At 49.8% G+C, this 21,994-nt stretch overlaps 2 protein-coding genes across 3 annotated transcripts in view; one reads left to right on the forward strand and one right to left on the reverse strand.

Moving 5' to 3' along the window:
- Positions 1-12,353: 12,353 nt before the first annotated feature.
- TNNC1 (troponin C1, slow skeletal and cardiac type) lies at positions 12,354-15,816 on the reverse strand. Its single transcript, XM_007451859.1, has 6 exons — positions 15,767-15,816; positions 14,250-14,280; positions 13,881-14,027; positions 13,017-13,131; positions 12,655-12,791; positions 12,354-12,572 (listed from the first exon to the last, which is right to left on the reverse strand). The coding sequence occupies exons 1-6, from the start codon at positions 15,788-15,790 to the stop codon at positions 12,541-12,543; spliced, it is 486 nt and encodes a 161-aa protein (XP_007451921.1). The 5' UTR covers positions 15,791-15,816; the 3' UTR covers positions 12,354-12,540.
- A 1,452-nt stretch (positions 15,817-17,268) lies between these two features.
- Positions 17,269-21,994, forward strand: part of NISCH (nischarin) — a 43,689-nt gene continuing 38,963 nt past the window's right edge. For both annotated transcript variants that reach the window (XM_007451860.1, XM_007451861.1), the window contains exons 1-3: positions 17,269-17,491; positions 19,676-19,759; positions 20,448-20,630. In XM_007451860.1, coding sequence (XP_007451922.1) covers positions 17,396-17,491; positions 19,676-19,759; positions 20,448-20,630 — 363 coding nt within the window. In that variant the 5' untranslated portion in view covers positions 17,269-17,395. The remainder of the gene's footprint in view (positions 17,492-19,675; positions 19,760-20,447; positions 20,631-21,994) is intronic.

A 21,994-nucleotide genomic window follows, 5' to 3' on the forward strand; every position in this document is an offset into this window, starting at 1 on the left:
CCCCAACTCCCTCCGCTCTGAGCTCTGATCCAGGGGACAGGAGAGTCACAGAAGAGGCACAAGGGAGGAGATGGAGCTGAGGGGTTGAATAGGGCAAGTGGGGAGACCTCCCCGCCCCAACAGCAGCCCCTGTCTCCACCATCCACAGCTGCCACCCCACCCCATTCCAGACCCCTACAGTCAGAATCTGAGGTCTTGGGTGCTAAGATTTCCACCTTGAGTGAGAATCCTGGTGCTCCCAGGATTATAGAAACTCCTGCAAGTTACCAGCCCGGGCCCTCAGATGGTGGTCAGGAAACTTGGGGCATCAGAGAATGAAGGATGTGGCCCAGGCCACACAGCAGCCTGAGAACAGGTCTTGCTCAGTCCTGCCCCTTCCTGGGACCTTCTCTTGCTTCTCAGGCTCCTGAGGGTACTGGGACCCCACCTCCCTTCCTATCTCATTCCTGAAAGAGGAACAGCTCAGTCTCTGAATCAGCGTGAGAAGGACCCAGGGACCTGGAACCCTGTCTCCCTGTCCCCATCTCCCCTCAAAATATACATGCCTCTTGACCTGGGATTGGGCAAAGTGCTACTCAGGGAGGCCACCTTGCCTCTGGATTCCCTGAAGAAACTTGGCCAAGGCCTTTCCCTCTCTGGGTCTCAGTCCCCTCCTTCCAGAGCCAGGGACCAGCCACCTTAGGTGTAACAGGCTCTATAAACTGGTGAGGGGTGCTTGTGCAGCAGCTGCCATGATGATGATCATATCCTGGGCCCTTGGAGAGGTGGAGCCCCTCTGCGTCCATCTCCCTGGGGAGATGTTTCAGCCTAGTAGCCCGGGCTGGGGGCCAATGTCTGGCTAGAGATTGAGCCAGACAGCCCCTCAACCAGCATGTGGCCACCAGCTGTGGGTGGGAGGCCCAACAACTCCTCAACCTGCCAGCTCACCCTGGGGATCTAAGCTCAGCCAGCCCCCAGCTGTTAATGCAGGGGAGGCCTGGGTCTACTGGAACAGGATGTGGGGGCAGCCTGTTCCACACTGCAGAAAAGCAGCCTGTGGCAGGGGCTAAACTTGTTGTGTGGCCTCGAGCAGGTGCTCTTCCTCTCTGGGTCTGGTTCCAAGTCTGGGAAGGGGATAAGGATCTTCTGTGAAGATCTCTGCTTGCAGGGAATTCCCTGGCAGTCCAGTGGTTAGGACTCTGCAGGACTCCGTGCTTTCACTGTCAAGGGCCTGGGTTCCATCCCTGGTTGGGGAACTAAGATTCCACGAGCCGCGTGGCACAGCCAAAAAAAAAAAAAAATTTAGATCACTGCTGGTTGCAGGTGGGAAAAAGACCCCAAGTGTGCCCTTGGTGTCTTGGATCAATGAACCCAGCCAAAGGCATCTTGTGCCATCTAATGGACAAAGTAGGAACTGCAGGAGGTCCCACAGCTGCCGGCTGTCTCGGGCCAAGTGATGGGCAGCAGGGCCACCCAGCAGAAACCACACCCTCTTAGGACAGAAGGCAGTAACCAGGCAACCTTAATAGAAAGAGGCAGGGGCAGTGGGAGATGCTCCAGTGATTGCTTCTTTTTAAAAATTTGTAAAATTTATTTATTATTTTTTCCTAAGTATAGTTGATTTACAATATTGTGTTAGTTTCAGATGTACAGCAAAGTGATTTGGAGATATACACTATCCTTTTTCAGATCCTTTTCCATTGTAGGTTACTACAAGATATTGAATACAGTTCCCTGTGCTATACAGTAAATCCTTTTTGTTTATTTTATGTATAGTAGTGTGTATCCCATACTCCTAATTTATCCCTCCCCCTTTCCCCTTTAGTAACCATAATTTTGTTTTCTATGTCTGTGAGTCTGTTTCTCTTTTGTAAATAAGTTCCTCTGTATTATTTTTTACATTCCACATATAAGTAATATCATTATTGTTTGCCCTGCTCTGTCTGACTTACTTCCCTCAGTATGATCATCTCTAGGTCCATCCATGTTGCTGCAAATGGCAATATTTCACTCTTTTTTATGGCTGAGTAATACTCCATTGTACATATATATGTATATATATGCCACATTTTCCTTATCCATTCATCTGTCAATGGACATTTAGGTTGCTTCCATGTCTTGGTTATTGTAAGCCGTGCTGCTATGAACATTAGGGTGCATGTATGTTTTCTTTTATTTTTTCATTTTTTTAATGTTTATTTTTTATTTATATATTTTTTCTTATTAGTCATCCATTTTATACACATCAGTGTATACATGTCAATCACAATCTGCCAATTCATCCCACCACCCCCACCACCCCCCGCCGCTTTCCCCCCTTGGTGTCCATACGTTTTTTTCTCTACTTCGGTGTCTCAATTTCTGCTCTGCAAACCGGTTCACCTGTACCATTTTCTAGGTTCCACCTATTTGCGTTAATATACGATATTTGTTTTTCTCTTTCTGACTTACTTCGTATGACAGTCTCTAGATGCATTCACGTCTCTACAAATGACCCAATTTCGTTCCCTTTTATGGCTGAGTAATATACCATTGTATATATGTACCACATCTTCTTTAGCCATTCACCTGTCAATGGGCATTTAAGTTGCTTCCATGACCTGGCTATTGTACATAGTGATGCAATGAACATTGAGGTGCATGTGTCTTTTTTTTTTTTTTTTTTTTTTGCGGTACGCGGGCCTCTCACTGTTGTGGCCTCTCCCGTTGCGGAGCACAGGCTCCGGATGCGCAGGCTCAGCGGCCATGGCTCACGGGCCTAGCTGCTCCGCGGCAGGTGGGATCTTCCCGGACCGGGGCACGAACCCGTGTCCCCCGCATCGGCAGGCGGACTCTCAACCACTGCACCACCAGGGAAGCCCTTCTGCCCATTTTTTGATTGGGTTGTTTGTTTTTTTAATATTGAGGTGCATGAGCTATTTATATATTTTGGAGATTAATCCTTTGTCCGTTGATTCATTTGCAAATATTTTCTCCCATTCTGAGGGTTGTCTTTTCGTCTTGTTTGTAGTTTCCTTTGCTTTGCAAAAAGCTTTTACGTTTCATTAGGTCCCATTTGTTTATTTTTGTTTTTATGTGTGATTTATGTCAGAGTGTTCTTCCTATGTTTTCCTCTAAGAGTTCTAGGGTGTCCAGTCTTACATTTAGGTCTCTAATCCATTTTGAGTTTATTTTTGTGTATGGTGTTGGAGACTGTTCTAATTTCATTCTTTTACATGTAGCTGTCATAGATTAGTTGACCATAGGTGCATGGGTTTATTTCTGGGCTTTCTATCCTGTTCCATTGATCTATATTTTTGTTTTTGTGCCAGTACCATATTGTCTTGATTACTGTAGATTTATAGTATAGTCTGAAGTCAGGGAGCCTGATTCCTCCAGCTCCGTTTTTTTTACCTCAAGACTGCTTTGGCTATTTGGGGTCTTTTGTGTCTCCATATAAATTTTAAGATTTTTTGTTCTAGTTCTGTAAAAAATGCCATTGGTAATTTGATAGGGATTGCATTGAATCTGTAGATTGCTTTGGGGAGTATAGTCATTTTCACAATATTGATTCTTCCAATCCAAAAACATGGTATATCTCTCCATCTGTTGGTATCATCTTTAATTTCTTTCAACAGTGTCTTATAGTTTTCTGCATACAGGTGTTTTTTCTCCCTAGGTAGGTTTATTCCTAGGTATTTTATTCTTTTTGTTGCAATGTAAACGGGAGTGTTTCCTTAATTTCTCTTTCAGATTTTTCATTGTTAGTGTATAGGAATGCAAGAGATTTCTGTGCATTAATTTTGTATCCTGCAACTTTACCAAATTCATTGATGAGCTCTAGTAGTTTTCTGGTGGCATCTTTAGGATTCTCTATGTATAGTATCATGTCATCTGCAAACAGTGACAGCTTTACTTCTTTTCCAATTTGTATTTCTTTTATTTCTTTTTCTTCTCTGATTGCCGTGGCTAGGACTTCCAAAACTATGTTGAATAATAGCGGTGAGAGTGGACATCCTTGTCTTGTTCCTGATCTTAGAGGAAATGCTTTCAGTTTTTCACCATCGAGAATGATGTTTGCTGTGGGTTTGTCATATATGGCCTTAATTATGTTGAGGTAGGTTCCCTCTATGCCCACTTTCTGGAGAGTTTTTATCATAAATGGGTGTTGAATATTGTCAAAAGCTTTTTCTGCATCTATTGAGATGATCATATGGTTTTTGTTCTTCAATTTGTTAATATGGTGTATCACATCCATTGATTTGCATATATTGAAGAATGCTTGCATCTCTGGGATAAATCCCACTTGATCATGGTGTGTGATCCTTTTAATGTGTTGTTGGATTCTGTTTGCTAGTATTTTGTTGAGAATTTTTGTGTCTGCTTTCATCAGTGATATTGGCCTGTAATTTTCTTTCTTTGTAGTATCTTTGTCTGGTTTTGGTATCAGGGTGATGGTGGCCTCATAGAATGAGCTTGGGAGTGTTCCTTCCCCTGCAATTTTTTGGAAGAGTTTGAGAAGGATGGGTGTTAGCTCTTCTCTAAATGTTTGATAGAATTCACCTGTGAAGCCATCTGGTCCTGGACTTTTGCTTGTTGGAAGATTTTTAATCACAGTTTCAGTTTCATTACTTGTGATTGGTCTGTTCATATTTTCTATATCTTCCTGGTTCAGTCTTGGAAGCTTATACCTTTCTAAGAATTTGTCCATTTCTTCCAGGTTGTCCATTTTATTGGCATAGAGTTGCTTGCAGTAGTCTCTTAGGATGCTTTGTATTTCTGTGGTGTCTGTTGTAACTTCTCCTTTTGCATTTCTAATTTTATTGATTTGAGTCCTCTCCCTCTTTTTCTTGATGAGTCTGGCTAATGACTTATCAATTTTGTTTATCTTCTCAAAGAACCAGCTTTTAGCTTTATTGATCTTTGCTATTGTTTTCTTTGTTTCTATTTCATTTATTTCTGCTCTGATCTTTATGATTTCTTTCCTTCTGCTAACTTTGGGTTTTGTTTGTTCTTCTGTCCCTAGTTCCTTTAGGTGTAAGGTTAGATTGTTTATTTGAGATTGTTCTTGAGGTAGGCTTGTATAGCTATAAACTTGCCTCTTAGAACTGCTTTGGCTGCATCCCATAGGTTTTGGATCGTCGTGTTTTCATTGTCATTTGTCTCTAGGTATTTTTTGATTTCCTCTTTGATTTCTTCAGTGATCCCTTGGTTATTTAGTAACGTATTGTTTAGCCTCCATGTGTTTGTGTTTTTTACGTTTTTTTCCCTGTAATTCATGTCTAATCTCATAGTGTTGTGGTCAGAAAAGATGCTTGATATGATTTAACTTTTCTTAAATTTACTGAGGCTTGATTTGTGACCCAAGATGTGATCTATCCTGGAGAATGTTCTGTGTGCACTTGAGAAGGAAGTGTAATCTGCTGTTTTGGGGTGGAATGTCTTATAAATATCCATTAAACCTATCTGGTCTATTGTGTCATTTAAAGCTTGCGTTTCCTTATTAATTTTCTGTTTGGTTAATCTGTCCATTGGTGTAAGTGAGGTGTTAAAGTCCCCCACTATTACTGTGTTACTGTCGATTTCCTCTTTTATGGCTGTTAGAAGTTGCCTTATGTATTGAGGTGCTTCTATGTTGGGTGCATATATATTTATAATTGTTATATCTTCTTCTTGGATTGATCCCTTGATCATTATGTAGTGTCCTTCCTTGTCTCTTGTAACATTCTTTATTTTAAAGTCTATTTTATCTGATATGAGTATTGCTACTCCAGCTTTCTTTTGATTTCCATTTGCATGGAATATCTTTTTCCATCCCCTCACTTTCAGTCTGTATGTGTCCCTAGGTCTGAAGTGGGTCTCTGGTAGACAGCATATATATGGGTCTTGTTTTTGTATCCATTCAGCAAGCCTGTGTCTTTTGGTTGGAGCATTTAATCCATTCATGTTTAAGGTAATTATCAATATGTATGTTCCTATGACCATTTTCTTAATTGTTTTGGGTTTGTTTTGTAGGTCCTTTTCTTCTCTTGTGTTTCCCACTTAGAGAAGTTCCTTTACCATTTGTTGTAAAGCTGGTTTCATGGTGCTGAATTCTGTTAGCTTTTGCTTGTCTGTAAAGCTTCTGATTTCTCCATTGAATCTGAATGAGATCTTTGCAGGGTAGAGTAACCTTGGTTGTAGGTTCTTCCCTTTCATCACTTTAAGTATATCATGCCACTCCCTTCTGGCTTGTAGAGTTTCTGCTAAGAAATCATCTGTTAACCTTATGGGAGTTCCCTTGTATGTTTTTTGTCATTTTTCTGTTGCTGCTTTCAATAATTTTTCTTTAATTTTTGCCAGTTTGATTACTATGTGTCTTGGCGTGTTTCTCCTTGGGTTTATCCTGTATGGGACTCTCTGCACTTCCTGGACTTGGGTGGCTGTTTCCTTTCCCATGTTAAGGAAGTTTTCGAATATAATCTCTTCAAATATTTTCTCAGGTCCTTTCTCTCTCTCTTCTTCTGGGACCCCTATAACGCGAATGTTGTTGTGTTTAATGTTGTCCCAGAGGTCTCTTAGGCTGTCTTCATTTCTTTTCATTCTTTTTTCTTTATCCTGTTCCACAGCAGTGAATTCCACCATTGTCTTCCAGATCACTTATCCATTCTTCTGCCTCAGTTATTCTGCTATTGATTCCTTCTAGTGTATTTTTCATTTCAGTTATTGTATTGTTCATCTCTGTTTGTTTGTTCTTCAATTCTTCTAGATCTTTGTTAAACATTTCTCGTTAAACATTTCTTGCATCTTCTCGATCTTTGCCTCCATTCTTTTTCCGAGGTCCTGGATCACCTTAACTATCATTATTCTGAATGCTTTTTCTGGAAGATTACCTATCTCCACTTCATTTAGTTGTTTTTCTGGGGTTTTATCTTGTTCCTTCATCTGGTACATAGCCCTCTGCCTTTTCATCTTGTCTGTCTTTCTGTGAATGTGGTTTTTGTTCCACAGGCTGCCGGATTGTAGTTCTTCTTGCTTCTGCTGTCTGCCCTCTGGTAGATGAAGCTATCTGCATGTATGTTTTCAAATAAGCATTTTCCATCTTTTCCGGATATGTGCCCAGGATTGGGATTGCTGGATCATATGGTAACTATTTTTAGTTTTCTAAGGAACTTCCATACTATTTTCCATAGTGGCTGCACCAATTTACATTCCCACCAACAGTGTAGAAGAGCTCCCTTTTCTTCACACCCTCTCCAGCATTTATTATTTGTGGACTTAAAAAAAATTTTGTTGTTGTTGGAGTATAGCTTATTTACAATGTTATGTTAGTTTCTGCTCTACAGAAACTACCACTTATACATAGATCCACTCTTTTTTAGATTCTTTTCCCATATAGGTCATTACAGAGTATTAGGAAGAGTTCTCTTTGGGCTTCCCTGGTGGCGCAGTGGTTGAGAGTCTGCCTGCCGATGCAGGGGACGTGGGTTCGTGCCGCTGGGCCTGCTTGTCCGGAGCCTGTGCTCTGCAACCGGAGAGGCCACAACAGTGAGAGGCCCACGTACTGCAAAAAAAAAAGAAGAGTTCTCTTTGCTATAAAGTAGGTCCTCATTAGTTATCTATTTTATATATAGTAGTGTGTATATGTCAACCCCAATCTCCCAGTTTATCCGTCCCCCCATCCCACTTTTCCCCCAGTAACCATAAGTTTGTTTTCTACATCTGTGGCTCTATTTCTGTTTTGTAAATAAGTTCATTTGTATCATTTTTTTAGATTCCCCCTATAAGTGATATCATATGATATTTGTCTTTCTCTGTCTGACTTACTTAACTATGACAATCTCTGGGTTCATCCATGTTGCTGCAAATGGCATTATTTCGTTCTTTTTTATGGCTGAGTAATATTCCATTGTATACATGTACCACTATTTGTAGACTTTTTTTTTTTTCTGGTACACGGGCCTCTCACTGTCGTGGCCTCTCCCGTTGTGGAGCACAGGCTCCGGACGCGCAGGCTCAGCAGCCATGGCTCACGGGCCTAGCCGCTCCATGGCATGTGGGATCTTCCCGGACCGGGGCATGAACCCGTGTCCCCTTTATTGGCAGGCAGACTTTCAACCACTGCACCACCAGGAAAGCCCTGTAGACTTTTTTTTTTTCCTGTAGACTTTTTTTTTTTTTTTTTTTTTTTGCCGTATGTGGGCCTCTCACTGTTGTGGCCTCTCCCATTGTGGAGCACAGGCTCCGGACGAGCAGGCTCAACGGCCATGGCTCACGGGCCCAGCCGCTCCACAGCATGTGGGATCCTCCCAGACCGGGGCACGAACCCGTATCCCCTGCATCGGCAGGCGGACTCTCAACCACTGCGCCACCAGGGAAGCCCTTCCTGTAGACTTTTTGATGATGGCCATTCTGACCAGTGTGAGGTGGTACCTCATCGTAGTTTTGATTTTCATTTCTCTAATATAGTGATGTTTCACATCTTTTCATGTGCCTGTTGGCCATCTGTATGTCTTCCTCAGAGAAATTTCTATTTAGGTCTCCTGCCCATTTTTTAAAAAAATAATTTTATTTTATTATTATTTTAAAAAGTTATTCATTTAATTTATTTATTTTAGCCTGCATTGGGTTTTTATAGTGCACAGGCTTTCTCTAGCTGTGGCGAGTGGGGGCTACTCTTCACTGTGGTGCACAGGCTTCTAATTGCGGTGGCTTCTCATGTTGTGGAGTATGGCCTCTAGGCATGTGGGCTTCAGTAGTTGTGGCACGTGGGCTCAGTAGTTGTGGCGTGTGGGCTTAGTTGCTCTGTGGCATGTGGGATCTTCCCAGACCAGGGCTCAAACCCATGACCCCTGCATTGGCAGGCAGATTCTTAACCGCTGTGCCACCAGGGAAGCCCCCTCTGCCCATTTTTTTTTTAAAATATGAAATGAAATTTTATTTTCTCCCGATCTCTAGAGATAAACTGGCACCACTTCAAGAGAGACACAATTCAATCCTTCAAAAATCCAGTCTTAATCTAGCATCACGCTGTAATAGAACAATTCTTCCTGGGGGTAAATGGAAGCATGCTTTAAGGTCCCAGCTCATAATTATTTTACCATTAGAAGCATAACCATATTTCGAAAACCTGGTGTTTACTGTTCTGATCTATTTGCTTCACTCCCAACCGTCAGCGGGTTCCCAGTTAGAGTGATGAGCCTGGAGGGAAATGAAGGCCTTTCTAAGAACTAAGAAAAAACCATCTCTTCTGCAAGTGCTGTTTATATTATGTTTGCCATCGTTTGCTGGAAGACACTCTAGGAACTGCCCATTTTTTGATTTTTTTTTTTTTTAATATTGAGTCGTGAGAGCTATTTGTATACTTTGGAAATTAAGCCCTTGTTGGGCGTGTCGTTTGCAAATTTTTTCTCAAAGTTCATAGGTTGTCTTTTTGTTTTATTTATGGTTTCCTTTGCTGTGCAAAAGCTTATAAATTTGATTAGGTCCCATTTGTTTATTTTTTAAAAATGTTTATTTATTTATTTATTTGGCTGCGCCAGGTCTTAGTTGCGGCATGCGGGCTCTTAGTTGCGGTCTGCGATTTCCTGGCCAGGGATCAAACCCAGGCCCCCTGCATTGGGAGCATAGATTCTTAACCACTGGACCACCAGGGAAGTCCCCCCATTTGTTTATTTTTGCTTTTATTTCTTTTGCCCTGGGAGACTGATTTGAGAAAATATTGCTACTACTTATGTCAGAGAATGTTTTGCCTATGTTCTCTTCTAGGAGTTTTATGGTGTCATGTCTTATTTTTATGTCTTTAAGCCATTTTGAGTTTATTGTTGTGTTTGGTGTGAGGGAGTGTTCTAACTTCATTGATTTACATGCATCTAGTGCTTGCTTCTGGTGGAGGAAATCAAGGGGGGCTTCATGGAGGAAGCACTATCTAGGCAAAGGATGACACAGCCCAGAAGAAATGGAGAGGACTGAACAGAGCAAAACAGTCAGAACTGGGTGATGCACGTGGGGGGAGCGCAATGGCATGTGCTAGTGGGAACTTGTCAGCCCTTGGCTGTATACATGTGTGATGTGACCTGTCAGGCACCATGTGCCCCCAGGTGCGCATATAAAGAAAGGGTCACAGCCCAGCCTCTCCCAGCTAGAATTCTGGGGTGGAAATTCCTGGAAGGAATGGATGTCCTCAGTCCCTCCTCCACCAACCTAATTCTGGAACAGAGATATTGGGAAAATCTCACAGGACTTCCCACCTGTGGACCCCTTCTTTAAGGCACCAGCCAGCTGCCCCCCTTATACTTTGTAGCTGGCCCAGTCATCCTCCTGTTTTGTTCACAGAGGGCTCGACTCTTGGGGCTTTCCTTTTCTCCTTCCCTGATCCCGTCAGCATCCCATACCCCCTGGGAACCCCTGGCCTCTGCAGTCCTTGTCCTCCTCCCCCCACCTCAGCCACCCATCTTCCAAGTCACCACCAATGAGGACGTGACCTTCATCATCTCCATTCAGAACACTCCTCCTCTTAAAGCACCTTGTGCTCAGCATCCCCCCTGCCACAATTCTTCCCTCCCTGCCTCAAGACCCCCTTTCTCCTTGCCCAGCTTGGGTCCAGTCCCAGAGCTATAACCAGGCCCTTGACACACTCCTGGAGACCCTAGCTGCTCACCCTCTGCAGCTCTACCCCACATCTTGCTTTAACCCTTCTCCAGCTTCACTAGGTTGCTCCCATCAGCATACAGGCCACTCCCTGACCCACCTTCTTAAATGAACTTCCTCGAACTCCACATCTCCCCTCAGCTCCAGCTCAACTCTCTGTTCCCTGAGCCCTTGCAAAACTTCACCAGTATTGTCCACATTTGCCATCTCCCCTTTACCTTGCCTCACTCCTTTGGCCCTTTTTAGTTCCACCATTCCAGTGAAACCCTTGTGTCCAGGTGGCCAAGGCCTCGGGGACTCCAATTTCCCCAGCTTCAGGGCCATCAGCTGTCTTCAATGCCTCTTTCCTTCCCTCCTGGGTCCTTGGGCCCTTGGCTCACTCAGGGTCTCTCCTACGCCACCAGCCTCATCTCCTCTCCAGTCCCCGTTCTAGCACTATGTTGGTTTCCTCACTGCACTCATCTCCCTCTTTGTCTTCCTGAGTTGACTATAAATTCCACAAAATTAGGGACTGGGCCTCGCTCTGAAGGGTCCCAGCATTCAGCCAGCACTGGACACATAGTAGGGGTGTGACTAAACCCTGAAATGGTACACTGGCTTGTGGTGCCACCCAATGTAGCCTTGCCTCCTCTCTTGAGACGTCATTCCTGGGTGTACATGTAGGTCCTGGAGTTTTCCAGCTCCCGAGGGCAGGACTGAGGGGACCCCTCTCCTCTCTCCGACCCCAGATCTCTCCAGGAACCAGGCAGCTCTGGCCTCCACTGAGGCATCTTCAGAATTCCAAGACTGTCTCCGGAATGCTGGGCCTCTCTGGGGAACGCCAAGTCTGGGGCACAGGTGGGGAGGCTGTGGAGCGGCTGGGCGGAGTACGGACAGCTGCTGACCTTCTGGCTGGAGCCTAGGTGCTGTGGCAGCTGTCCCTCTTGCAAGCACCACTGCTGACACCTCCACTTCCTTGCAGCCCCCCACCTACCCAAAGCCAGTTTCACTGTTCTGGCTGTAGCTCTGGCCTGGGTGCCCCTAGTAAGCTGAGAGCCACAAGGCCCCATGCCTCCATTCCCTGCCAGGGAGGGAAAGTGGGTTGCTGGAGCCGTGAGGTTCACGGGAACTGGAAATCATGCCCATCAGAATCTGTTCCATCAGACAAAGTCCTCGGCTGGGAGCCAGGTGGCTCTGCTCTCTCCCAGACTCACTGGATGAACTTGACAGGCCCCTGAGTCTCTCTGGGCCCCAGGGTGCTTACCTGTCAAATGGGCAAGGGGAGTAGACGATATGCCCCTCGGTCCCGGGGAGTCAATGTCGCTGGCAGGAAATCCAGGTGAGCGGGCAGATGGACTGGAGCTACAGGCCCGCAGAGCCCCCACAGTGCCCTGCTTCTCCCCAACCAGAAGCGAGAGGGAGCCACGGCAGCCGTGCCAAGTGGCATCCAGGGCCTAGCCTGGTGCTGAGTGATTGCCCTCTCCAAGTATAGGACCCCTCAGCTGCCAACTGGCTGCCTAAAGCCATGGCCCCCAGGAGCCTGTCAAATGCAGATTCCTGGGCCACGACAGACTCCAGGTGGGGAATTGCTGGAGACGGGGCCTGGGTACCAGCAGTTATAGAAAGGAGCCAGGTGGGTATGGAGCGTGGTAGTCTCTGATCTAACCTAACCCCTCCTGCAGAAGGTGGTGTGCAAGGGTGGTTAGAGCACAGGTTCTGGGACAGGGACAGAAATGGTCATGGCAGGAATCGACCCTAGTGAAGATTAGGGAATGAAAGCCAGACACCAGGCCTCCAGGGAGCAGGGCTTTATTTGAATTCCCTAGGACAGGGCTGGGGGAGGTAGTCAGGGAGGGCCCGTGGTCAAGGACACACCCAAGTTCACATCCTGGGGACCCTAGCCCCCTGCCCCTAAACCCGGGGCCCGGCTGGAGTTGGAAGGTGGCACAGGCAGTTCTGGGAGAACGTCGATGTCTACTCCACCCCCTTCATGAATTCCAGGAACTCTGTGAGAGAGGGGCAGGCATAGGTCAGAGGTCGGGGCTGGGCAGGGCATGGGCAGTGGGGATTCAGCACACCCCTACTCACCGTCATAGTCAATGCGGCCATCGTTGTTCTTGTCACCATCCTTCATGAGCTCCTCAATGTCATCCTCTGTGATGGTCTCACCCGTAGCCTGAAGCATGATCTTCAGCTCCTCCAGGTCGATGTAGCCATCAGCGTTTCTGCCAGTTGGGTAAGGGGGGCCTCAGAGCCCATGGTAGGGGCAGGGGGAGGGGAAGAGGCAGCCCTGCTCAAGACCCCAGGAAGTAAGGAAGAGCCACTGGGAGATGGGGCATCCCATCCCGCATTGCACAGAACGGGAGACTGAGGCCTCGAGGTCACAAGAGTGCCCCCCTCTGCCCAGTTCCGCTAGGGTCAGGGTCAGAGGTCAAGGGTCACACACTCACTTGTCAAACATGCGGAAGAGGTCAGAAAGCTCCTCCTCAGACTTTCCTTTGCTGTCATCCTTCATGCACCGAACCATCATGACCAAGAACTCATCAAAGTCCACTGTGCCACTGCCTGGGGGGGGGGGCGCCGGCGCCCTCGGGGGAGGAAGTGGGCGCGGGCCCGAGTGGGTGGGGGCTGCTCTCAGACCCCGCGCCACCAGGGCTCCTCCCCCGGGACCCGCCGCAGCGACTTCCCCCAATTTTTTTTTTCCGGGCAAACTTTCCTGGGCCGTCCCGGGGGTTGGTGTGGGAGGGGGTGCCTCCAAGTTTCCTCTCCTGACTGGGAAGATCAGGGTACCTCCACCCCGCCCCTCGCCACCTAGGCGCCGGGGCGCGCCCCCCACCACCGGCGCAGGCAGATCCCAGGGCGGGACGGCGACGGGGTCAGGAACTCGGGCACCCAAGCCCATCCCTCGCCCCGGGGCGCCCCAAAAGGGGCCACCGCGCCCCGCCAGCCAGCAGTACTGAGCAAAAAGAACTGATTATTGATTGGGTGATTGGGATCGCTGAGACTCGCGGCGGGCCGGGGCGGCGGGCGGGGGGGGGGGGGGGGTGGGCAGCACAGCCGTTGTAGAGCAACGGTCAGAATAGTTGGCACTGCCCTTGACACTAGACCCCACTGTTCTCACTGCATCCTCATAGCAACTCTGTGAGACAAGTGTGGTCATTGTGCCCATTTTATAGATGATGGCCAAGGCTCAGAGAGGCTAAACAGCTCCTTTAAGGGCACAGAGTAATAAGTGGCAGAGCCAGGATGCAGGTCCCCAGAGAGTTGGGGGCACTATGGGTCTGGGGCCGGGGCAGGGGGGCAAAGGGGCTCACCATCCTCATCCACCTCGTCAATCATCTCCTGCAGCTCCTCAGGTGTGGGGTTCTGCCCCAGCATCCTCATCACTTTGCCCAGCTCCTTGGTGCTGATGCAGCCATCCTCAGCGCCCAGCACGAAGATGTCAAAGGCTGCCTTGAACTCTGCGTCCAATAGGAGAGGAGGGGAAACAGAGCAGCCAGGGCTCAGCAGCCAAGAACCTGGAAGGCCAGACCCCCTAGGGCCACCTGCTAACCTGCCCACTTCCCTCTGAGACCTCTGAGGTCACAGGGAGAGGGACCCCAGCCTCTGGCCTCCAGCCTGGGGTCCTCATGCTCCCCAAGCCCGGCTCTGCTGTTCCCCCACATGCGTGTTGGGGTACTCACCATTTTTCTGCTCTTCTGTCAGCTGCTCTACCTAGAGAGGAAAAGAGGTCTCAGGACCTAGGCTCAGGCCTTAACTGCTGTCAAGGAAACCAACCCATTCCACAGGTGGGAAGACTGAAGCCCGGAAGAGGCAGGCCATTCCCAGGTCACAGAGCAGAGGCCTCAGTTCTCCCTCCTAGCCCCCAGAATCCTGAAGTGACCCAGCTGGCCTCACTGAGACTGGGCTCAGGGCCAGGGTGACAGGTGGGCACCCCCTCCAGGACTAAGGTAACCCTGAGTAACAATAGTCAGTGACCACTCAACGCCCTTTCGCCCCCACCCCCCACCGAAACCCAAGCTGGGTGGCCTGAGAGACAGCTGTCCCTCAGGTTGGGACAATAAAACCAGTGCGGGGGTGGGCAAAGCCACCCACTGTAACCTGACCGGGGTGGCCACTGGGCTATTTTTAACAGGGGACAAAGTTAAACCTGGTGATTGTTCTGGGGACTCTGGCATGCAGGGGTGGGGCAGCGTTATCTGGCCCCCTGGCCTGCTGGTGCCTCAGGAGCCAAAATTAGTCCCTGGCTCTGCCAGGCCTTGTATGGGCACAGGGTGGAGGGCTGGTGTCCCCCTCCCAGCTCCACGGATTCCTGCAGGATAGGCAGGGGCACCCCCATAGCCAGCCATAGCCCTTCCCTGCCCAGGAATGGGGCCACATTTCCCAGGGCTGAGGGACGGGTTCCCTTGTGGACAGCTGTCTGTGTCAGATGTCCTTGTCTCTGTGCTGGGGGTAGGTAAGCAACACGCCCCCCTCCCGAGATAGAATAGCATCTGAAGCCCCTCAGCGACCCCAGCAGGGACTTGGGGTGACCACCCGCTAGCCCTTACCCCTGGCTAAGCCACTGAGCCCTGAGCCTGCCAGGCCGGATGGGCGCTGGGGCCCCAGTGCTCTGCTCCCTCTTCCCAGTCACTCCCTGCCTGCCTCAAGCTTCAAAGCCCCTTCTCCAGCTCAGGATTCTGGCTCTGCAGCCCCCTTCTCACAACCCCTGTCCCACCCTCCACAGCATCTTCAGCCAGTCAAGGGACTGGAGTGGGTGGGGGATTGGGAGTGTGTGAGAAGCAGAATGTGAGGGACAGAGATGGGGGGCAGGGAAACAGCGACAGAGCCTCAGAGGAAGAGCCTGGGAGGAACAATGAGACAGAAAGAGACTGGGAGAGCGACCAGAGACACAAACGCAGAGAGATGTGGCCGGGAGACGATGACACAGACTATAGATGTTTGGAGACAGGTCTAGACGTGTTGCGAAAGCTTCGACATCCTCTTCCACCACCCTGCACAGCTCCCACAGACCCTAAATGCACCCCTTCCACACCCGGGAACACCAGACCCACTGTCCCCTTGAAGGCCTGGGCTGAAAGTATGTGGGTCCTCTCCTGGGTCCCCACCACCTCCTGGGGGTGACCTTGCACCCCATCCCGAGCTGAATGAGCCCCCAGTGGGCCAACCCACCCCAGCCCTGCCCAGACCCATCCCTCACCGCAGCCTTGTAGATGTCATCCATACTGGCGGTTCACAGGGCAGGCTGCTGGGGTTGCCAGCAGCCCTGGGCTTAAATAGCCCTGCCCCATCTCATTCCCCGCCCAGCCCACCCCTGCCTGCAGTATCCTCCACTCCCTCCCCCCCCGGCTCTGGTGATCTCACACTGGCCTGAGTCCTGTGTCCTCTGCCCAGGGCAAGGAGCCGATGAAGGGCTACAAGGACCAGGTCTCTTTTCCTCTGTCCCCCATTCCCCCAGGGGACTCTCTGGAAAGGTTTTAATGAGTGAAAACGTGAGCCCAGGACAGGACAGGAGCTGCAATGTAGTGGGCCTCAGGCCAGGCCCCTATACACATTAGCTCAACTCCTATCCAACCAGGGAGGTGGGTGAGGCTCCTGGGGGGGTGGCAACTTGCTCAAGGTCTGTCTGACTTGGTAGCTCCTGCCTTAAGTTAAACCTCTCTGGAGTAGGGGCAGCAGTATGCAAGAAGAGGCTGGGAGTGTAGGACCGGGCCAAGAGAAGCCTCGAATGCCAAGCTGAGTATGGTGCTGTGTAACTGGTGGAGAAGGAAGGCACTGACCTACCTCAGGAGAGTGTGGTCTGGAGCTCTTCTGCCAAGCGTGCCAGAGGAGCCATGCCCAAGACCTCTCATCTCCCCAGGGAGAAAACTACTAGCTCTAGGCTTGACTGCACTCAATCAGTCATTCCACAAATATTGATACACCAACAGATGCCCCATCTGTGTAAGACTCTCCCCCTCCAGTTCCGTTACCACCTCTCTTTTCTAGACCTGGGTCTTCCCCTGAGTTAGGGCTGCTTCTCTGTGCTTCCCCTTTCCAGTACTGTAGTTCCTGGGTCCAGGACCAGGCTGTTGCCCCCTCATTTTGAGCTCTGGTAGGACACCATCTGGGGGTCTTGTGCCAGATGGCCAGCACATATCCCTTCCTTCCACCTAACCCTTCACCTCCTTCACACAAAGCCTACACCAGTTCCCTGCCCTGCCTGACAGGCATTGCATGGATTAACCCACTCAATTCTCTGGAAACCCATGTGACAGAGATCTCCGAGTCTCGGAGAGGTTAAGAAATAGCCCAGAGTTATGCTGTCCTGCTCGGGCTCCAGGCACAGATCAGATCTTCCTTCTCTCTCAACCCTCTCGTGCCCTCTAGGGAATGAACCCAAGAGCCAGGTGAGATGTGGTTACTGTCTCTTATCTGGAGAGGGAAACTGAGGCCAGGCGTGGCAGTGACTTGCTTCGGGTAGCCTGAAAGGTGCGGGGCCATCGCACCTCCCTTCCTGGGCACCTAGCGGCAGTGCCCAGAGCAGTCCCCGCATAGGCCCTCAGTTTCCCCCACGCTGCAAAGAGCGCGGCAGGCGGTGCCACGCAGGTACCGGTTACGCAAGAGCACAGTCCCCGGCGTCCTGCGCACGCGCGCCGCTGGAGGCCGCTGTCAATTACGCGCGAAGCGGGGAGTGGGGCGGGGGCGCGAGAAGGCGGCGGGGCCAAGATGGCTGCACTGCGCGCGGCGGGGGCGGGGGGCGGCGGGGGCCTGGGGGCGGTGGGACGCTGACCCCGCCCCCTGCTGCTGCCAGTCTGCACCGGGCGGCGGCGGCGACCGAGCCCGGAACATGGCGGCGGCGGCGCGCAGCTTTGGTCCCGAGCGGGAGGCCGAGCCGGCCAAGGAGGCGCGCGTCGTGGGCTCTGAGCTCGTGGACACGTATACGGTGTGCTAGGGGCTCGGGCGCCCGAACTGGGGGTGGCGGCTGGAACCTGGAGCCTGAGTCGGGGGTGTTGGGGAGGGCGTCTGAGCCCTGCAACTGGGGAGCTGGGGGTAGGCGGGCTGCGATTTTGAGGAGGGGGCCTGGGATGGCGGAATCTGGGGAAGGGGCCTGGGCCGCGCAGCTCCGGAAAGAGGGTCTTTGGGTGGGGCTCGCGGAGGGGGCTTGGGAAGGGTACGCGTTTAGAAAAGGAGGCTAGGGTTGAGGAGAATCAGGGGATAAAGGGGGTCTGCGGAAGAGGGGAGTCAGGTTGAGGCGGAGGCCCCTCTAGATCCTCTAGGCCTGGAGGGGCGCCGGCCTGGGAGGACGTGACAGGGTGTCCCGGAGGAGGAGGATTAAGGAGTGGGGGATTTGATGGACGGAATCAGGGGAAGGGGTCAGGGCGCTGCAGGCTGTGAAGAAGGAGAGGGGGCGGGGCCTTGATCTGGGGGGGCCTAGGGCTTGCAGTTGAGATTTGCTCAAAAAGTGAAGGAGGTATCTGGGGCCTTCGCGCTGAGACAGAGACAAGAATGGGGGAGGGGTGGGGCGCAGACACCGGGAACTGAGGGGGTGGCTCAGGGCCGAAAGGCCGCGACCCAGGAACCTTAGGGCTCTTCGTGGCTTTAGGGTGTGCGGGAGAGTTGGGGCAGCGTACCGCCCACGCACGCTTCAAGGCTGTGGGGGAGATGGAGGACAGAAAAGGGGGGCAGTTGCGGACTGTGAAGGAGTTGGAGGCCCTCCGGGGTCTGGATGGGGTTGGGCACCACGCCTGTGGGCCTCGGAGGCTGCTTAGCAGGGACTGGCCCCCAAGGTGCGGGCATCCTGAGCACCTCCCAGCCTCCTGTCCTTTGTTCTCGGAGGGTGGGGGGGTGGGGGCTTTGGCCCTGCCTTCACCCCACCTCCTTGGCCCTCATCCTAACCTTCCTCCTGAGGGTCATTTTTCTGGCTCTTTCTCCTTTCCTGGGCGGGAAGAGGGGGAGGGAAGCTGCCCGGCTGTGGAGAGGGGCTGGGGGCGGATCCTGGAGCAACAGGCAGGCCCAGGAGAAATGGCTGCTCCTCCAGGGAGGCTTCAGCAGAGTTGATTATTTTCTCCTCCCTCTTCCCTGCGTCCTTCAGAGAGGGGCGGGACCTTAGGACCAGGGGGCCTCATCCAGGTGAGGGTTGAGGTCTCTGAGCTGTTGGCTGGTTGGCCGTCACGCGTGCACTGCATGTAGCTGGAGGGTTAGCTCCAAAAAGCCTCCTCATTGCACAGGGCTGAGTCCCTCCTCCGAATGGGTGTGGGGGGAGGTGGTGACCCAGGCGGACTGGACAGTACCGTTTCGTGTCCTTTTGTCCGGGTATGCTGATTTGAGTATTATTAACACACCTGCCTCTGGTTGAAAGCTTGCTGTATGTCAGGCCCTTTACAAAGCATTTTGCGTGCATTACCTTTGATCCTTAAACCTAGCAGATGTTAAGCTGGAGGAACTGAGACTCAGACAACTTAAGGCTCCCAGTCACTTATATAAGTGACATAAATAGCCAGGAAATGGCAGAACCAGATTTTGGACACAGGTCTTCCTTGACTCTACGGCCTGTTCCCTTCTGATGGGGCTTAATTGTCCATCACTGCTTCCCCCCCGCCCCCCCATCAGCTTCTTAGTGCCTTGACTCCTGGCTCAGCAGCAGAAATCACAGCCCTGAAGCAGCTGAAAGCGTTGGAAAAGGACTTGATTCTAGGATACAGTCAGGGCACCTGGGAAAGAATTACAGCAGAAAAGCTGGTCCTGCCAAACCTGACCCTGTTGTGCCTCTCTTAGAAGGGATGGCCTTCCTTTCCTGCAGCTCAGGTTGGATTGGGCTTTGACTTACATGAGGCTGGAGTTAAAAAAAACTAAAGAGATGGCTTGATATGATAGCCACCTTTTCTGTTTCTCACTGTTGGATAGAGCTCAGACTTATCCCATGTGCCTGCCAGATCCAGTGCTAGGGCCATGGAGGAGAGGGGGGCCTTGCTGCTCGTAAGGGTCAGGTGCAGAAGCTGGTTGGCAAGAGCAGCTTAACTTTGGCTTGGGAGTTGGGGGGGTCTGGGTGTGCCACAGCTATCGTTAAGGGTAGGGTGGCACTTTCCATACTGCCGGCTTGGCAAGGGCTATCGGTTTTTCCTTTTAGGTTTACATCATCCAGGTCACTGATGGCAGCCATGAGTGGACAGTCAAGCACCGCTACAGCGATTTCCATGACCTACATGAAAAGGTAACCCTTGAGAGCTGGGGTCCTGTGTCTCAGAGCTTGGGGGCTTTTAGGCCAAGCTCCCACTGTGCCCGTTTTAGGGCAAAACAGGCTCTGTGCCAGCTACATTAATAAACTGGTTTGTTAATGTAACTGGCAAAAAAACCTGGTGGATTCTGGGAGTTCAACCCTTGCATAAGATAGTGTGCAAGGAGCATATTTGAACTTTAGTTTTACGATTGTCAGTTGTAGCTTGGATGTGAGATGCCGGGGCAGTTTCCTGGGGAGGGAACAGGCTTGAAGTTGTTCCATCTGACTATACCTACTCCAGAACCTATGCTTTAATATCTGACTGTGGTTCTATTTCTTCCTTTGCGTTTGGAGAGAGCTGCCTTTCTCTGGGTCATTTGCAGCACAAGTATTTTGTTCTGGTTTGGAGAAGATGGTGGGTTTAGGGGCCTTGAGGTATTATTTCCCTAAATGTCTCCAAAGCCTCCTGATGGAACGCCTCATCTGAAATTGTATTGGTATTTCTAGTGCTAATTAAACTTGAGGCCGAATCCCAGGTGCAGCAGTTTGATCATTAATTCTGGTACTACTGTCAGGAGGGGCTGTGGAAGTCATAATAAGCACCTGCCCTCAGGCTGGTTGGCTTGGCCTTGCACAGTTACAGAACCTCTTGGTCTGTGGTTGACATTATGTTTGCTTACAGCTCGTCGCAGAGAGGAAGATCGATAAAAGTTTGCTTCCGCCCAAAAAGATAATTGGGAAAAACTCCAGGAGCTTGGTGGAAAAGAGGGAGAAGGATCTGGAGGTCTACCTGCAGACACTCCTGGCCACCTTCCCTGACGTGGCCCCCAGAGTGCTGGCCCACTTCTTGCATTTTCACTTCTACGTAAGTTCCTCTTGGGTTTTCTCCTTTGCCTACAAGCCCACAGCCACCAAAACTCCAGGCAGCAAACCCTTGTAGACCTCAGCTTTGAGGAGAGGTGGGCTGGAGCTGGAGCCTGAGGTTAGAAGATGGAGGAGCGTCCTGGTGGGGTTGGGGTACAGACAGAAGCATGTGCATCAACGGATTTGCCTTAGACTATTTGCTGTGGCCACGGAGCGGTTTTTCTCCACCACAAGGCGTTCTGTTTAGCATAAATGGCCTTTGGGTTTTTGAGCTACGTTCCATCCAAATGGATGGGGTTAGATTAGAAACAGCTGACACTCGGCATCGACTGTTGTTGAGTTGTTGGTTCCCAGCTCAAAACTAATTAAGGGATCAGTCTGTGTTGGCAGAATATTGCCATCTTAGGGCATCGTCAGAGTCCAGGGTGTCGAGTGAGAGTAGGTGGCTCCCTCCATTGGGACTGTATGTCTCAGAGCAGCTCTGTACCCCCTTCTGGATGGAGGAACAACTGTCATGGGCTGCTGGTGACAGGATGAGTTGTCAAAATTCAAGGAGGAAGTTTGGTGCAGTGTGAAACCAAAATGTTAAAAAGCCAGCAATTTCATTTCTGAGAATTTATTCTAAGGGAAATAACTGGGCGACTGAGAAAAGGATATGGGTACAAAGATAGTCATTCCAGGATTATAACGAGATATTGAAGACAGTCAAAAGCCCAACAGAAGGCTACTTAAAAAAAAAAAATTAAAGGGTGCAACCAAGTAATTGGATATTATGCTGCTAGAAAAATGACGGTGTAGCAGTGGATTTGTAGGAAAACAAATATATTACTTTATGAAAAGAGGCCAGAAAACGGTATTAAGGTATGGTCCCATTTTCATTAAAAAAAAAAAAAAGCTTGTATGAATATATTTGTCTAGGAAAATTCTAGAAGGTTATACATCAAAATACTAGGAGTCTTTGGGTGATAGATTTTTGGATAATTTACATTTAATTGTTTTCTCTTTGTGTGATGAAGATGGGGGAAAACACTCCCTTTTCCTTTTCAGGCTTGCCTTTTAGGAAGGGACCTGTGGGTTGTGGTCCTAAAGGCCCAAACTTATTTAAACAATAAGTGTCTTGAGCTATTTTCAGAGTAAGACAGCTGAATCTTTCTTGAAGTGTTAGAGCCTGGGAATTTGGTGATAGCACTAGCAATGGGCCTCTCGGCTTGGAGGGGCCATGCGGAAAAAAGGGTGGCATTTATAGATGGGAGATATATATGTATATATATCTTTGGATTTTGTTTGGCATATACCAGTAATGTATGTGGTTAGCAGTAGTTTCCTGTTGTAGCCTTTTTTTTTTTTTTTTTTTTTTTTTTTTTT

This window comes from Lipotes vexillifer, unplaced genomic scaffold, assembly GCF_000442215.2.
Source record: "Lipotes vexillifer unplaced genomic scaffold, Lipotes_vexillifer_v1.1 scaffold500, whole genome shotgun sequence".
In the NCBI taxonomy this organism is placed as follows: domain Eukaryota; kingdom Metazoa; phylum Chordata; class Mammalia; order Artiodactyla; family Lipotidae; genus Lipotes; species Lipotes vexillifer.

Bases quoted from the DNA above. Each gene is read 5' to 3' on its own strand.
- TNNC1 (XM_007451859.1), bottom strand. From the start codon at position 15,790: ATGGATGACATCTACAAGGCTGCG. The intron at 13,132-13,880 runs GTGAGCCCCTTT...CCCCCCCCCCAG, and splicing joins TGACGAGGTGGATGAGGATG to GCAGTGGCACAGTGGACTTT. The intron at 12,573-12,654 runs GTGAGTAGGGGT...CCTCTCTCACAG, and splicing joins TGGCCGCATTGACTATGACG to AGTTCCTGGAATTCATGAAG.